This window comes from Emys orbicularis, chromosome 1 (genome assembly GCF_028017835.1).
Source record: "Emys orbicularis isolate rEmyOrb1 chromosome 1, rEmyOrb1.hap1, whole genome shotgun sequence".
Lineage (NCBI taxonomy): Eukaryota > Metazoa > Chordata > Testudines > Emydidae > Emys > Emys orbicularis.
Window position 1 is genome coordinate 159,794,689 of NC_088683.1, and position 18,370 is coordinate 159,813,058.

The window sequence follows — 18,370 nt, forward strand, 5'->3', positions numbered from 1 at the left end:
CGAGGTAATAATGCGGAGTGGCTGGGGAAGGAAGGATTTCTGACATTAAGCAAGCATTGTGTGGCTCACTCCTGGGGTGCATCCCTGAGAACATCTCTCCTTAAACTTTAAAGCAAAGCAAGTTTCATTCCTCAGAGGTAATTTCAGCTATGCCTCACTTTTCAGGAGTGTGGTTAGAGGCAGGCCAGGCAGAGCTTCCTGGCTTCCGGTTGGTGTTAATTATTTGTACTGAAATAGTCCTATAGACCCAAAATCAGGGCCCCATTGTGCTGGGCACTGTATACACACATAGTAAGAGACAGTGCCTGCTGCTCATAATCTAAATAGGACCAGACAGAGAGAGGGTGGGAGGGGAAACAGAGGCCCAAAGAGTGGAAGAGATTTGCCCAATGTCACCCAGCAGGTCAGTGGGAGAGCTGGGAACAAAACCCAGGTTTCTCGACTTACTGTCTGGTGCCCTAACAACTTTTTGTAGTGCTTTGGCTCTCCGCTTCTCTGTTAGCACCCCTTGTGCCTCATGTTCTTCTAGTGAATTTGAAGGGGTGGGCGGGGAGTGTGTTGTAGTGCAGCTGGGGGAATATAAAATAACCTCTTCTCTCTGTTTTGGTCTAGGGTGAGTCATGTGATGTTTGCCTTCCAACAATCACTGTACCAGAACTCCATGAATTCCAAAGCAACAGGAGTCTCAGCAGCCTTTGATATCTCTCAGCTTCCTGCCTTATTGTGACATTCCTTTTGGGTCCTTTATTTTCACCCTTCTGAAGTGTCTGGTGAAAGGGCTGCATCATGAACATTGCTGAGGGAGTGGCTTGCAAACGAGAGAGGGCCATGGGCTTGAGCTCTGTCATCCTTCACCTCTCCTACAAATTCAGGCTGCTGCTGATCTTCATCTTGTGCATGATGGTGGTAGCATGGGCCACCTCCAGTTACCTTGTGGACACTGTACAGGAGACTCCCAAAGCAAAGAGCTTGGTGGAGAATTTCAGGAAGACTACCATGCTGGAGAAGGAGAATCAGAAAAAGAAGGCCGTGTCAACTGTGGAAGTTCATACAGTGAAGTCCACCATGAGTCACTGCCCTGCTCTCTCTCCCTACCTGCGTAAGTGGCTCAGTCTTCAGTGTCTTTAATGAATGAAATCTGCTTTTGTGCTACCGATTCCTTGGTTCCCCTCTGGCCACCTCTCACCCAGGTGCTTTTTCCTGTGAACCAAACTCACAGCTAGTGATTGTTGCATAACAGATAAACAGCATCCTCTTAACAGTTAGATATCCGTTCACCCTAGAAATACTTAAGAAGTATAAAGAGATGTGGAGGACAGTTTAATACATTATGGGGAGAGGTTGTTGAGTCCATGCCATGCCCAGTGATGGTGCTTTGGCTAGGTGAATTAAACTAACTCTGGTAGCTCATGCGTTACCTATATAGCTGTCCCCCTGCCTTCGTTCTGAAAGGATAGCAAAAACCCACCATGCCAACACTGGAAGGAGATGGAATGGATGACATTCCTGCTTGCCTATGAGACTAGTCTGGCCCATATGTACTTACTGGCTATGACAGCCAGTTAGACAGTGGGGACAGAAGGGGCGGGGGAAGGAAAACCCATCAAAAATAGCTGTAGCAGCCTGATATCTGGATACTGTGCTCCATTGGCAACTGTAGGTACCTGGTTACTGGGCTCATTACAGGTCCCAAACTGTGCTCTTCACTGTTTAATCTGTTGTATCTGCAGTACTTGAGTACAGTCCATTTTCTGAAATGCATATTGCAATGTGCTGAACTCCAGAATAATAATTTAGTAAGAAATGGGCCTCTGCCCCTACCTGACTTGCTTGCTGATTCCACTGCTTCACTCCTTTATTTTATGCTGTACCCTGCTTTTGTGGTAAGAGCTTTCCATCCTCCTCACAACCCATACACTTCCTTCCCCTTTCCATCTCCACAGCAGATGTGAAAACCCTGGTAGGAAATGAAATGCAGTTTCATAAGTGTACCTTCCTTTGACAAAGACTGTGTGACTGTTTTGGGGATTAATGCTGTCCTCCTGGTGGACATCTTCAGAGGCTTCCTTAGACTCCTCGTTGTTTTCTTAGACTGGCCATTTTTATTAGTACTGTAGCTCCATGGAACCTTGAGTGGCCTATGGAACCTTGAGTGGCCTATGGAACCTTGAGGTTCGCCATATTGGCCCATGCTACCTTTTTCAGCTTTACTGCCAGGGGGTGATTTCTATGTTAGCAGCACAAAGCTTCCGGACCATGTCGTCCTCCTTGTATGCCCACACTCATGCAAGCTGGTTGGGCGATGCTGACATTTTTTCCTGCAAAAAAAAAATAGTTTTAAAACATTTATTTTTTCCTGGGAATTTTTTTCAGTCAAAACTTTGCAACCATCTCTAGTCACAGTTGTGTGATTTCTTCTCCCGCAAGTGAGCTTTCTCTGTGTCAGCAGAGGCCATGATGAAAGATCAGCACAGCAGCCATTGAAAAGGTCTCATTTGGGCATGGGAATATTGGATTAATAAGAGCCATTTCCTGACCCTAAAATGTTTACATCCTTCTATGTCCATGGTTAAAGCCATGATGATTCCCTGCACTCCTATTCTCACATCTCTCTCCACTCTTGTTCCTCCCCTCCCTCTCCTTGAAGCCCATGTTGAAACCATGACTATCCTTCTGTTTGAGTGGGACTCTTTTTATGTATCATTGATATTGCTTCTTCAATGAATAAATGCTAAGCAACTCCAAGTACCCACTCCCTCCAGGACTCATGTATTGCCTTTACAGCACTCTCCATTCCGTTTGATCTGGGAAGCAAGATAAATCAGAATTTGGGATTGAACCCAGGCTTCTCATGCTGTTGTATGGACTGTGTTATAAAGGAGGTCAGACTAGATGATCAGAATGGCCCCTTCTGGTCTTGGAATCTATAAATGCTGGAGTGCAGAGCCACTCCCCTGAAGGTACTGAGCTAGCCCGAAACCTGAAATGAATTAAGAATGCTTCCTGTGCTTCTCCTAGAGGGCCCCAGCAAGCTCAAGTTCAAAGCATCTCTCACATTGGAAGAGGTACAGAAGGAGAACCCTCAGGTCGCAAAAGGCCGGCATCGCCCTGCAGAGTGCTCAGCACTGCAACGAGTGGCCATCCTGATCCCACACCGCAATCGAGAGAAGCACCTTTTGTACCTGCTGGAGCACCTCCACCCATTCCTACAGAGACAGCAACTGGACTATGGTATCTATGTCATCCACCAGGTGAGGCAACAATGAAGGCAAGAGAACTACCTGTCTGGGAGGGATGGGAGATTAATTAACAACTGTGCATCCCAAACTCTTCTGTCCTGCAGATATTCCTCCTGGCTTTGTGATGGTGTCTTGGGGCTGGCTGTCTCCTTTATTGGCTAGAGGACAACAGCATTCCTTTTGCTCAGAGATCCTGTCTGAATTAGAGAAGCTCTTTAAAATGTCCTGCCTTCACTAACACCAATTCAGTTCTGTCTGTGTTAACAATGTTGCGAGCTTCAAGACAGACTGGCTGGTAGCTGCCTCTTGTGCTTTATGCACGGTGCCATCCAGCCTGCTCAGAACAAGTCTAATTGTTATAGTGCTAACATGGCTTTGGCAGCCCTTCTGCATTGGGGCTCACACTGGTGCTAATACTGGGGAATCTGGACTATTGTTAAAGATGGGAATCCTTTTAGAAAATGTCCTTGATGTAGCTAGAGCCTTTAAAATCATACATAGGAAGCCCTTGCCAGCCTGAATAAACTATGAAATGTATTGTAGCTTAGTTAGCATTTCTGAGCTAGGGCTTGAGGTGACCTGACCATCCTAATAATGTTTCTTACTGATAAAATTAACTTACCCAGCACATTAAACTTACACAACCAGGATGAAATGTTCTCAGCCCCAAAATTTTGGGGGTGTTCAGATCGAGGATCTTGGTTCATGGGTCTCTTCCACGCCTTCAGATAGTTTTTTGATAGTGACAATCATTATTCACATCATAGTACTTGTGTACGAATTCCTGTTGTCTAGAACAAAACACTAAATAAGAGCTCTTTGGCATACAGGTACTCTTTGAGTAGCAAAGATGAATGGAATGTGAAGTCCTGACAGTATGTTTGATACCTTTGAGATTCTGTGATCTGCCTGTTCACATTCAGTGGCTCTGCTAACTTAATTGCTAATTTTGTAGAGCATTTTAACCCTTGTTTGGGTTTCTTTCATGCCCAGCACTGGTGCTGTGGTCAGGTGAGCTTGAAGCAGCAGCCTGCTCTGGGAGTGGAAACCAGCAAATGCTTTTCTCGTAACCCACTCTCAGGGCTTTCTGTTTTTAAACTTCCATTCACATGTTTGCTCTACTTTGATTCACTATTCAGATAGCAGAAAACAAATAAATTAATGGACAACTCCTCACCCTGTCCTGTTTAAATAACCTCACAATTGTGTCATAAACCAAGAGGAGGCAGGAAATTCAGAATGAAGGCCTATTTCTAGCTCTAAATCATCTAGGAACAGGAGTGATTGGCAGGATCTGCTTTCACTTGGAATATCCTGTTTTGTTTGTTCATTGCTCTGAATCGGAGTTTTACAGGTTGGCTGAAGAGGGGGATGTCCCTCCTAAACTACTTTAGGATGTATTAAAGAAGGCCCCAAAGCTCCGTCTGTCTAATCTATCAAGAGTGCCAGGTCTTGGTTTCCCTGTTTTGCTGGAGGGTCTCTCTTTTGAAGACTCAGATGTGGACTGGGACTCTCCCATAGTCCTTTATTGTTAGGGGGCGGTGATGGATAGGCACACACAAAACCAGCATGTGTAAACACAGAGAAGGGATTTTGAGGATCAGCTGTTGCTTGCTCTTGTTAATTGTGAGGTCATAACCTTACTAGTTGTTCACACTGTGTTCCAGAAAAAGCAGGGTGGACCACACCTGACTTTTTAATACTGAACATGCAGGGACTGCCTCTTGGGTGATTTTGGCGGGGGAGAGAAAGAGAAGGAAAGGGCCTTTTAAGTCTTCTCCACTGATCATGAAAAGGGCACCAACCCAATCCTTTTCCCTCTGCAGGTCACCTTTACATTATTTTTAAAATATGTATTTTTTTTTTTTTTTAAAGCAGTGCTGGTGAAAACCCTGGAGAACAAATGTTTCCTTTGTCCACGAAGTAGGTGCTGAGCTGTTTGCCGCAATTTATTCTTCCACCAGTGTGCCTTAAGCCTGCCTATAGGGGGAGAAAGGGGAGTTTAATCTCCATGGGTTATGCTATGCAGTCCTTGGGTTTAGGCTGAAACTGGCAACAAGAGGGCCAGTTAGAGCCAATGGTAATTGTGATGTGGCTCTCTGCATGTAGGAACTGGATTGGGGTGACCTGATCAGTGACTCCAAACAGCCTTCAGATGTTAGACTCTTTGTAACTACCAGCCTAGGCTGAATTTGACCTAATATGTAAGTGAAAGGCTCCATATCCATACTCAACATATATGCATGCCTGCTCTTCCCCCAGATTTACCATCCCCTGGATGTGAGAAGAGCCAACTTCTTCAGACTCTTTCACAGAGCACTTCTCTGTCTCCCTGGATGGATCCTGAAAGTACCCCCTCTCATTCCTCTGAGAAGGGCTTTTAAACTCTTTAGTGTTTTGATCTCCAGGCTCCCAGCTTTGGCAAAACAACTCTGACACTTCAGCCTGGAGACAGGATCCTAGAAGCTAACAGCTTGTCCCATTGTCTTCCAAGTGCGCGCGTGAGGCTGCTTACCTAGGTTTATTGCGTTGCTTTCCTGTTTGTTGTCCCTTCAGATCTTTATTAAGTTAGATCAGTACAGTCTTACAGGAAATTCTATTAACTCACCATAGTTACACAATAAATGTACCTCCCTGATCAGGTCACTTAACTATTCATATCATTATTGCACATCAGTATTCATAGATTAATACATTGCAGCTCATTCTCTGTCACAACTGAATCCTATGTGGGTGTGGGCTGCTTTGTCTGCAGGAAATATATATTAGCCTAGGGTTACGTCCAATGGCAACTGAAAAAACAATATTGATTCTAATTTTTTAGCAGATGGTTTTATAAAAATAAACATTGATAAAGATGGAAAATGGTTAACTTCCTTTTTAAAGGGAATGTGAACTGTCATTCTGTTTCTGTTTGCACTGCAGGCTGTTATTCACACATAGCCACAGGATGTGTGCTGCAGGCTAGTGTGTGGGTAGGTGCGTGCATGCATGCAAATACATGCGCGCTCATCAGACGGCTGCGTCATTGCTCTAACGTGAATTTTGTCACCAGCATAGGCTTATGAAACGACCAACTACAGCTCGAAATTCTTCAGCTACAATTTAAAATAAACCTATAGAACTGAGCCTTCTGAAGAGGGAAGAGGCACCAAATTGTAGCAAAAAGTAAACATGTACAATTCAGTAAAAAATAGAATAAAATAAAATCCCAAGCCAGGAGTCCTGGTACAGTTCTGTGTATATAAAAGACAGTGTGTGTCGATTGCGAGTAGGTTACCAGACTGGGTATTAGGAGTACCACATTTTCCCCCAGTTCTGCACATAATGTGTGACCTTAAGCAAGTCACTACCTCTCTATGCTTTAGCAGAAAAGTGCTAAATTTTATAATACAATTATTTTTTATGTTTATGTAACTCATGTTAACTACATTTACACTCCATGCTTTCTAAGCTACATGGTCGTTGCTCTTTCATTACTTTGCCAGATGGAAATTCTAAGGCAAGATCAGTGATGGGAGTAGAATAGTATCACACAACTTACGTTACTTCTGGCAGCTAGATAACCTGTGCCTTGTCTGACTCTGTCCATGGCCATTCATGACAGGTAGGGGATGAAGAAACACCTCACAATATTGGGTGCTTTGATGCCCACATATGTCAAGGAATAGCTCTTTGTTTCGTATGAGAACTTGGTACAGTATAAAGGCTGAGTGCCATGAAGGATACTGTAAACTCTGCGGTTAGGATGGAATCCAGGCAGGTTGCAAATAACCTTTAATGGGTTTGATGTATGCCTTGTTTTCCTTTCCTTTTTCACAGGCTGGCAATACCAAGTTTAACCGAGCTAAACTGCTGAATGTAGGATACCTGGAGGCCCTGAAGGAGGAAAACTGGGACTGTTTCATTTTCCATGATGTGGACCTGGTGCCAGAGAATGACTTTAATATGTACACGTGTGACAAACAACCAAAGCACCTTGTAGTTGGCAGGAACAACACTGGGTACAGGTAGGAATAAAAGAGCTTGGAGAATATTTTGACTAGTAATTGCCAGATTATTGGTAACATTCCCCTTTCTAAAGGACCCTTAGATTGGTGCATTCCCTGCCATCTCATACAATGTTGTGCCCTTCTATAGCACCTTCCATCCAAGGATCTTTACAAACATAAATGAATTTAGTCTCTCAAATCACCAGTGAGGTAGGTCACTGTGGTTAGCCCTGTTTCTCACATGGGGAAATGGAGGTTCTGAGGGGGCTAAGTGATATATCGCAGGTTATGCATAGACACTGTGGCAGAACCGGGAATTCATTTCAGGTCTCCTGGTCCTGTGATTTTAGCAGGATCATCCTCCCTAAAGTTGCTCTAATAAAGTTTCCTCTTCTACAGATGTAGGCCTGATATGAAGATCTTACAGAAGAGGTAACTTTATTAGAACAGGAGTACTTGTGTCACCTTAGAGACTAACACATTTATTTGAGCATAAGCTTTCGTGGGCTACAGCCTACTTCATCAGATGCATAGAATGGAACATATAGTACAGTATATATATCTTCTTACTATATGTTCCATTCTATGCATCTGATGAAGTGGGCTGTAGCCCACGAAAGCTTATGCTCAAATAAATGTGTTAGTCTCTAAGGTGACACAAGTACTCCTGTTCTTTTGGCAGATACAGACTAACACGGCTGCTACTCTGAAACCTAACTTTATTAGAGCAACTTTTGGGAGGATGATCCTGCCTCTCATTAGCTGTTTGTACAGCTCATAGCACAGTGGGGTCCTGATGTCAGTTGGGCCCTCTAGGTGTTACTGTAACACAAATAATATATCTAGAGTGTGAAATAGGAAATCAAGTCCCACCCTCCTCAAATAAATGAGGCCCTCAAATTTGGCATGAATACTTAGAGGAGTTTGAGTAGGAATGCCATAGCCTTTTCTTTTAAGACATCCTTCCTTTTTTTATGCCATGCCAATCCAAATATTAGTGATAAAAGTTGTGCTACTCAAAAGCTGATGTGCAGTGTGTGAAAGTAGAACTCCTTTATACCCTTTATAAAGAGATTGGGGTGGGGGGGAGAAGACTAAATGTGCAAATTCTTACACGTGATAAACAGCCTTTTACCATATCTTTCTCAGATCTGAAGAAGAACTCTGTGGAGCTCCAAAGCTTGTCTCTTTCACCAACAGAAGTTGGTCCAATAAAAGATATTACCTCATTCACCTTCTCTCTTACCACTCAGTCAGTCTAACTCCAGGATTCCAATCAGACTCATAACAGATTTCCGGAAGTACTGTGCCTTGCAAAGAGAATACCAAGGGCCATAAGGCAGCCCCCTGAACACAGTAGAAGCAAGCACCACAGTTATTCAAGAGATAGTTGGATTCCAGAAGAGTAACCATGGAATGACCCTTGAGGCACTTGAATGGCCTCAGATGCCCTAGTTACTGCATCTGTTTTGAGTAATGAATCACAGATGAATTTTTGCTCTTACGAGCGATTTTCTTACAGTTAATTTTCTAAGCCTTCTTTTGTCTCCGGGAAGGAGCTGCTAGTTTTCATTCAGATGATTTAGTGGTTCGAGCCTTGGTTTGGAGAGAGGGAGAAAAAAATCTGTCAGAAGGATAGGTATGTTGTTAAGGCACTGGACTGGGATCTTGGTTTAATTCTTGGCCCTGCCACACACTTCCCATGTGAGCTTGGGCAAGTCACTTTTTAAAATCTCTGCCTCCTATACCCATCTTTAAAATTGGGACAGTTCTTCCCTATATCCCAGCAACTTCATTATCATGTGTGAGACATTCAGATCCTATGCTCAGGACAGCCATGTAAGAAGCTAGATAGATAGAGCCCTTGTGAGCCTGGAACCACATGTTGACTCTCCCTTTTGTCCTGCTGAGGTGGATAAATGAGGCAGTTTACTATGTGCAGATCTTTCAAACAGGACCCAGGTGCTGACTTTTTTTGTTTTTCCCGGTGGGTGTGCCACCCCTGATTGGCCTCTGTGGCCCTGCCCTTGCTCCGCCTCTTCCTGCCCTTGTTCTGCCCCCTCCCCAAAGCTCCTCTCTGCTCCACTCCCATAGGTGTAGTTTGACTGCTATTTTGGGGGTGGAGGGGAAAAGGGGTGCGCCCATGCATGCACACACGTGCACACTGAAGCCAGTTTCTTTGGCTTAGTGCCTCTTCCCCTACCTGCAGTGGTACCTGGGCTGCCGGTACTGGGGGGGACGGGACTGGCTTAACAGGGGAGCCCCAGCAGCTGCTGGCAGCCACTCCGGCACCAGCTGTGGCAGCAATGTCACTGCTCTAGTGCTGCTGCAGCCACCTCCCTGCTGGGGCTGCTGTTGCTGCGGAGCAGATGCCAGATGCTGGGCTCCTGCTTCCCCCCACCCATTCCCGTAACCCCTCCTCTTCCTCTCCCCACTCTCCCCTGCCCCATCCCCTTCTCTTCCCTCCACCCCACCCCTTGCCCTGCTCTCCCCCGCCCCCCGGGGCGCTCACTGTTGTATAGTAAACAGGCGGGCACTAAGACCCAGGAGGCAGTGGCCTGGAGCACTGGAGAACAGCTGCTCTGCCCTGCCCCCTCTGCTCTCCCTGAGCCAAAACATGCTGGGCAAGGGGGGTTGGAGGGGGAGGCGCAGTTCGTGAAGGACAGAGTCCTCCTCCTGCCCTGCAGGCCGAGCAGAGCCAGCCTTACAGAGCAGCTTGGCACTCGCAGAAATCGGGGGGGGGGGGGGGGGAGGAGAAGTGGCACATGACCCTGTGTAACCCCCCCCCACCCTACACACACCTCACCTCTGTTTGAGGGGACAGTGCCCCCCTGCACTCCCCCAAACTATGCCCATACCCCATCCCTGAGCGCCTTCCACTGGCTGCTCACTCCTTCCTGCCCCTCCTGCCTTAAGGGCGAGTGATGGGGGTGAGGGGGTGGAGAGGAGCAAGTGGCGGAGGCTTCCGGGGAAGAGGTGAGGCAGGGGCAGGAAGAGGCGCAGCATGGGCGGGGCCACAAGGGAAGAGGCAGAGTGGGAGCAGTGCCTCAGTGCAGAGTGCGGGCGGGGCAACTGTCCGTGGGTGCTGAACACCACCTATTTTTTTCCGTAAGTGCTTAAGCCCCAGAGCACCCACGGAGTTGGTGCCTGTAAAACAGGATCTTAAAATGCAAGGCCCTATCTGTTCTACATAGACACTTACAGGGCATTTTTTGTCAGAGGAGGGATTTGCCCCAGTGGCCCTGTAGAAAATCGCCTCTTATCCCTGTTGCTGTGTGGTGACTGTCTACTTGGCTGCTGCCCTCCCCCACCCAGAGTGGCTACATTTCAGTAGTTCTGTATTTATATAGTTTGCAGTTTCATCTTCGATCCTTTGGGACGGTAAGAAACTTTTCTCATCAGACTTATAATATTGAATCCCAGAAGTTGAGGATGGAAAACCTTTCTAGCTCAGCCAGGCCATCTCCCTGGGGCCAGCACACAGTTGTTGCTATTGTATATTTTCTAGTGGTTTTTTTCCACCCAGTCTAGTTTTAAAAGTCCCAAGTGAAAGGCTTCCACCTCTTCCCCTAAGAAAGAACCCCTCTGAGGTTGCTGAAACACTAATACACACACACACAACCAGGTCATTGATGGAGCCTATCACTCCTTTCCTATCGCTTTGTTAAAAGCCCATTCACAACGCTCAAAAGAGATTGGCTTTTCCTGTTGTAATAAGCTGTTTTCAGCCTTAAAGCACAGGGGTCATGCAACAGGGTGTCTTGAGTAAAGCAGGTTTGTGGAGCTTCACCTGATAAACAGCAGATTAGAAACAGCTCTTTATTATCCCTGCTGTTGTGCACAACAGGTATTCACTGTTCCGCAGATGGGCATCCTGGAATTTCCCCAAGACTGTGATGGTGCCACTTGATTTGCTTCAAAGGGAGAAACAACAAAATCACATTCACATTGAGGCCCATAGGTGTGATGGCTATAAACCCTTGTTTACTGTTCCAGAAAATGTGGATTATGGTGAACAATGGGGGTAATCACTGTGGGCAACACTATTGCAGGGAGTCTAATGACTCATTCAATAGAGAGCAAAACTGGATAGTGAAATGGGCTGTGTGTGTGTGTGTGTGTGTGTGTATGTATGTGTGTATGGGGCCTCATTATAATACTACTTACTTTGCACAGATCTAATGTCATTGGCCTGAAATGAATTCAAAACCTTGAATTGAAGTCAGTGTTTTATTGGTCCCTCCCCATTCCTTGGCAGGCTTAACCCACTGTCCCATTTCAGAGAGCTAGCAGAGCTACTAGTTTTAGGTGCTGGAGTCACACTTTCAAATGGGCTTGCACTCAAACCCCCTTATTTGGCTGTACAGATGGGGTAATTGCTGGTCCATCTAGCTGATTAAATCACTCTGCTTTTCTAAACCACCCATCACTACAGTTTGTAGGTGGTGAGACACAGCTAAAATTCACAGCAAGTTCTATCCAACATAGGACCTCAAACCCTTTCCCCCCATCAATCCTTGCATGCTGCAGCCTGATGACCTCCTTTTGCATGCTGGGGGAGGAGGTGAAGGGAAAGTAGGAAGAGAAGTTGCGAGAAGGAGGGGAAGAAGAGGTGAGACATCAGAGGGAGAGTGTATCCAGCCAGAACAGCATCTTTCATTGCTCACAGACCGACAAGGCACACTGTCTCTAGAGAAGCAGACTGCAGTCCCAAAGAGTGACAGGAGTACAAGGGGCAGCCTAAATCATCTAACTGTAGAAAGAAAATAGGTGGGTGGGAGCTCTTATTTTGGTCATCGGTGGGAGACTGTTCCATGTTGGGCACATTAAAGAAATGAATAATAGCACTTGGATCTTCCAGGCTGTTTACGTTGCTTATCTTCTGTATAAACTATAATGGACACCTTCTTCCAGTCTCTTCAGCTTATGCATTACATCTACTTAGACTTACTCACACGCACTGACCGACATGTAATTTAAAGCCACTTGCATATCACCTGGCAGGCTGTGTTGTAACCCAGGCTTTAAGGCCAGAGGAGAGGAGTGTGTCAGAAAAAGCAACTAGCAAGAGGGTAGAAGGGCGAGTAGTGTGTCACCTCCTAATTGGTGTAATTTCCAGGACAGAGAAGCTAGAAGCTGAAATTAATCTCTCTTAGAGTCAAGCTCCCTTGCACTAATTTATCACTGTGTAACTTACACTACCTTACATATTACAGTATCTTACACATCACCTCTGAATTTGTCCTGCAGTGCCTTTAGCTCTGTACCATTGCAATCAGTTTTTCATATCCAGTCTTCAAGACTTTACTGTCAAATTGTAATACTACCAATCCACTGATTAGAAAATAGCTCTCCTTTTCAGTATGTCATTGTGTAGCCTTGCTGCCTCCCTTTTCATTTGGAGCCCTTGGGATACAGAGCCATCTTTAACTGGCAAGGAGAGATCTAGAGTTGAGGAGCAAAGTAAAGAATGCTCCAGACTGCCAGTTGGAGAGAGTTGTTCTGATTAGCACTCTAAAGTGAATCATTGTTTTTTGGAGAGAAATGGGCCTAAATCCAGGACCTGAACACCTTTGAATTTTGAGAAAGTTCATACCTTGATTCAAACTTTGCAGCTTGGGCCCAAGGTTTCAGGGCTGTATTTCCAGTAGTATTAGTTCTTACATTTTATGTTACTTCTGTCTTTCAGTTTTTTTCACTATACCTTCTTGTCCATTTCTAGGTTGCGTTACCAGGGATATTTTGGGGGAGTAACTGCTCTAACAAGGGATCAGTTTTCCAAGGTGAATGGATTCTCTAACAATTACTGGGGCTGGGGTGCAGAAGACGACGACCTCCGAATCAGGTAACCAAATGGCTAGTGGGATATGGGTGTATATGGTATGGTATAGGATTTGGATGAATGGGATATCTGCCGATAATATCCCAAGTGTGACTTAACATGAGCACTTCAGTTCAGATGGAATAGGGAAGGGAATGTACCACTGGAAGTTCTTGAGATATGAAGAGTAAACGAGTTAGGGAATTTGCAATGTGTGTGGCAGGGTATTACTGGCTGATCAGCAGTGTGTTATTGGGTGCTGGAATCGAGATGTGGTTGTGTCTGGCAGCAGGATTCTTACATAGCTGCACTCTCTGGGTGATGGGTGTTGTTGCAGAGACCCTTCAAAATGTAAAGAGGTTAAATTGATGCGATGATGTGTGTCTCAATCTGCAGACAGCCTGAAACAATAGTTCTGAGAGGTGCCAACTGCCCAGTTACTGCAGTAAGATGTTCACTCTAAACCCTAACGATGAATGTGAACCTATTGACTTAATTGCGGCCAGAATATTAATGTTATTATTTCCTTGTCCATGTGTCTTGGTCCTTCTAACAAACAGCCAGTTTGTGTGTTTATCCCACTATGCTAAACTGCCTCCCCTGTTGCCAAAATCCACAATGGTCCCCTACCTTAGTAGTTGAAATCTTTAGCTTCCCTCTAACTTCTTCAATGCCATTGGGTTTTCAAGGTAAAAGCCTGTAGCTCATTGAAAATGGAATGGGCAGCATAAAATAATGTGAATTTAATATCAAAATAAATAATAATAGAGTTAAATATGCATTCCATCATACAATCAAGACAGACTAGACTGTGTTGTTTTTAATTTTCCTGATGATGCCCTGGAATTTTCAGCTGTCACCTGAGAGCCTCAGAATCCAGGGCCCTGCCACAGAAGTTAAGCCAAGTTCACTGTAGGATGAATGAGGCCTTGCCATAGACTCCCTGGATGAATACAGCCAACATGAAACAGACCACAAGGCTAGAGAGAATGGCTGTTTAAATGCTCTGTAGTATAATGTGTTTAAACCCCCCAAATAAGCCATACTAGCTTAACAGTTAATTGCTTGTGGTCAAAAGGAATGGGTGACTGGAGCCCTAACTGAATATACTGTGGGAAAAGAGAAGTGTGCTGGGCTCCATTTCTATGGTGGTGTGTGGTGTGGGGGAGAGGAGCGTGTGTCTCAGTTCTCTGGGAGTGTGGCTCTCTGTTCTGTCTATATACATGTTTTAGCTCCCCATCATCCTCTAGATGCCCTTGAGAAGTCTGTGACCCTCTTCTTGCCATGCTCACAGGTACTGTTCTGCTCACTGTAATGTTATTGCTTTCAGGGTTGAGATGCAGAAGATGAGGGTGATGCGGCCATCCCCTGATGTAGGAAAGTATACTATGATCTTCCACACAAGAGACAGAGGCAATGAGGCAAATGGAGAAAGGTAAGGACTAGCACTCCATTCCACACCCTCTCCCTGTAGGGGGAGACAGAAAGGACTGATGGCGCAGCCTCTCTCCTACTAACACCATCTGGGAAAGTGCTTTCTGCGGTGTCCTTCTCCTGGGAGCCTTATAGGAGAAAGAGGCTAACTAGCCAGGCTTGTTCCTGGAGACCATTGCATGGTATCTGAGCACCTCTTAAAATTGTGCACATAAATGCCTCCCCCCCGCCCCCAACAACTAAGACGGAGTTACAGTTACAGGCACATATCCATTGTTTGGGTGCACAGTATCTTTCAAGCCTCAAAGGTTAGAAAGCCAGGAGTTTTCATGAAATTATAGGCTCCCTGTACATGTGAGTCTGAGCCTGCTGAGGGAAGGGAAAGCAGGACTTTATGCTTCCCAATACACATGCACACACGAGAACAGATGTAAAACTGGATAAAAGGAACACAGTCTTTAAAGTGCTCTCACTTCTCCTTCAGATCCCCCAGTAGCACAGGTGCAGGGTAGAGCTTGATGCTCCTCTGCTGTGAATTGTAATGGCACCTCCACCTCTGGAGTAGGGGTTTCTCAACTCCACAGTCCTATAAATATTTTTTTCTCTGATTATATCTTTAGGATGAAACTCTTGCAGCAGGTGTCCCGAGTGTGGAAAACAGATGGGCTGAACTCCTGTTCCTATAAACTGCTCTCGGTGGAGCACAACCCTTTGTACATTAACGTCACAGTGGATTTCAGCATGCCACCCAAGATCTCGTAACAGTTTCCTGTAGATTCTAGGAGACGGGAATAGATCTTCCGCTTGCCGTAGCTGCTGCAGTGACTGGAAAGGCAGCGTTCTGCCTGAAGGGGTCCCCCAGCAGCACGGAGACAGTGCAGAGGAAATAGCTTCTTAGATCCTTTCTAATTATTTGGTTACGAATTTTGTTTTGTGGCAGCGCTGTGCGTTAAGCAGGGGACCTGGACTGACCGAGTGGATATGTCACCGTGCCTGTTAGTTTGTTTTCACTGGGATATTTAGAAAGTCTACTTGTTCGGGCTGTTGGCTTTTTATTGTTGGGAGCTTGAACTACACCCACTGAAAGCTTCAGCTCCAGTAGCTGTTTCCAAACCTTCTGCCATTAGAGAGCAGGACACAGGAGCCAACACTGCCGTGTTTTCAAAAGGAGCGAGACTGCGTTATCATACAAAGCACAAGAATATTTCATAGCCTAAAGTCTTGTTTAGAAAGGCTGATTTGATCTCAGCCTGGGTGAGTGAGGAAAGGGAGAGGGAAGTAATCATGTTAACTGCAGCCACATTGAAGAGAGTTTAAAAACTCTCAATACAATACAACCCATTTCACTCCGAAGGATTCCCTTGTCCTTCATCAGTTCAATTCAGTACCTAGTGGGAGTGCTCAAGAGTCCTGTGGATATACTTATTTCTACAGCAAGCCTGCAATACAGACACTAGTATGGTTATCACCTTCCTACTGTGCCAGTCTGGGCTGGGCATTGAGGGAATACACACAAATAAGTCATGTGTAAAATGGATTGAGACTACCCACAGTTTGCTTCCTAGACACTGTTAGCCTGGTGCTCAGTGTGGTATAAATACCCAGCAAGGTAATGACTTGACTTTTTGTAGTTCTTGCTTTAGAAAAAATGGGGTTGATTTGTGGATAAACTGGTTAGCAGTTGCGGTAAATTGCAAGTTTCCCCATTGCAAATGCATGGGAGTGTTGTAAGCCCCTTCTCTACAGCAGCAGACAACACTGTGTTGGCGCTTGATGGGTAGATCTTGGTTGCAATCAATAAATGTAAGATCATAGTCGTCTCAAGAAGAAAAGCTTTGATTCTGATTTTTGTTATATTAATTCCTTTAGGACGCAGTAATTTATTACCTAGAAACTTAAATGTTAAAAACCCTGCTTATGGTAGCATAAAGCCTAAAGAATTATTTCCTCCGGCTAGTTGCTAAGCATATTCATTCTGTCCTGCAGAGGAAAGACTCAAGCTGTTAAGGCTTACTGCTTATAAGAACAGTGTCCATCTTGGCCCCTGAGTTTGCCAACTTCATCCATTTGATCTTCAGATTAGCTCTGACATTACTAATATTTTGGAATGTACCAAAAATTGCTGAGATTTTAAAACCAGTGATAGATTTTTCACTTCCACTATTTTCTGTTGTTGCTGATGATCAGGCAGGTGGTTTTTTGAGGGGAGAGAGAAAAAACACTCCATCTCCCCTATGTAAAGCTGTCCCAAAAGCAGCCCTTGCTCAAGCCCACCAGGGCTGAACAGGTTGACTGTATACAGTGAGGTCACAAAGGGGGCAGGACCTTCCAGACACTCTGCTTCAATCTGAAAAGTGAGTTATTTTTTTTTTTTTTTACACTCTTACCTTTTTCCTCAAATCAAGCAAATGGGCCAAGTTTTACATTTCAGTCATTCTTGCTCTCACTGTATTGTGTGCTTAGAATGGTTTTATAATGGAAAAAGTGTGGAGGGTTTTTCTAACTTATTCCTCAAAACCCAGGATTTTACTTGGAGGTTTGGGGTGGAGGGGTGGGTTTTGTTTTGTTTTTCAATTCTGTCAAAAAGCAAGAGACCACATCTTGAAAACTTGAGACAAAAGGTCAATGTTTGGAAAATTAAAAATGTGTGGCAGTGAAAATTAGAAATGATGTATAATGGAAATAGCAGATGCTTGCTATCATTAATGCTATAAAAGCTGAGACACTGCTCCACCATGAACACTTTGAAAAGTAAATTCCATCATATGCTGCCATCTGCCGTTTCCCCCTGAACACTGCAGCAATAACTGCTCCTTTTAGTAAGGAAGCTGCAGCTGTTAAAAGTGTCTGTTTCATGCAGGGAGATCAGCAGCCCAGAGGAACTCTATCCCACCACACATTCTCTTGTGGCTATGACACAACGACTTCCTCATGTTGGGGCTAGCTGACCTCATATGGTGGAGAATATGATATAGGCTGTAGACTGAATACAAAGCAGTTGCTCTGGAGAAGTGATGTTTTTAGAACAGACTAATCTCTAGGGCCACCTAACAACAAAAGGAAATTAAACTGTATTTGCATTTTGTTTGGTCCTCTTGTCCCCCCTACAGAATGCTACCACCAGTCTACGCTGAACAGGAAGGCAAAAAAGACTTAGCAAGTGCAGAAGACAGTAGTCTTTATTAATGGTATTTCTCAGCTGGTTGTGCATGTCAGAATTTATGCTCTTTCAAGTAGTTTCTGGATGCATTTGAGAAGTTGGTTGGTGATAATTAAGTCCTGTTTTAGTAGGCACAGGACAAACTAGAACAGCTTGGTAAGGTATAGAGAAGGAGCAAACAGCAGAGATAGTTGGGACAGTGAGGCTTTTAATCCTAACGTGTGCAGATTCAGACCCTGCTGGGGAAAGGAAATAAAAAAAATAGGGCCTTCCCCTGAGACTGCCAATCCTTACACAGCCACTCTGTTGATTGTCAGGAAACAATACAAAGCCTGTGTGGATGTACTTCTGCCTTGTTTAAGGGGTGGAAGAAATTCAATTTGTATTTAGAAATAGGACAGGATAACTCCAAGTGGTGCTTTACTGCAAATGTATTGAGAGGGTGCCTTTTATAAATTGATTTAATCTATCTGGGTGGGGTACAAAGTCCAGCTTCAACCACTTCTCCTTTACCCTGGGAGAAAGACGACAGCTCAGTACTACAATCTCTTCTTATTCCCATTAAAGCTAAGTAATTTTTCCTTATTAACATGTCAACAGAAAAGACCCAGAATGGAAGGCAGTGTGAAATGAAAGATGGGGAGCTTACCTTAGCTGGCAGTTAAAAGGATTCAACAACCCAAGAGCCTGACTGGTCTAATTAAACTTTCTTTATTATTGGCTA

General features: G+C 44.8%; 1 protein-coding gene across 1 annotated transcript; it reads left to right on the forward strand.

Annotated features, from left to right (window-relative positions):
* The first annotated feature begins 828 nt into the window (after positions 1-828).
* Positions 829-15,248, forward strand: B4GALT4 (beta-1,4-galactosyltransferase 4). Its single transcript, XM_065414886.1, has 6 exons — positions 829-1,099; positions 3,019-3,251; positions 7,062-7,249; positions 12,954-13,076; positions 14,383-14,487; positions 15,107-15,248. The coding sequence occupies exons 1-6, from the start codon at positions 829-831 to the stop codon at positions 15,246-15,248; spliced, it is 1,062 nt and encodes a 353-aa protein (XP_065270958.1).
* Positions 15,249-18,370: the final 3,122 nt, after the last annotated feature.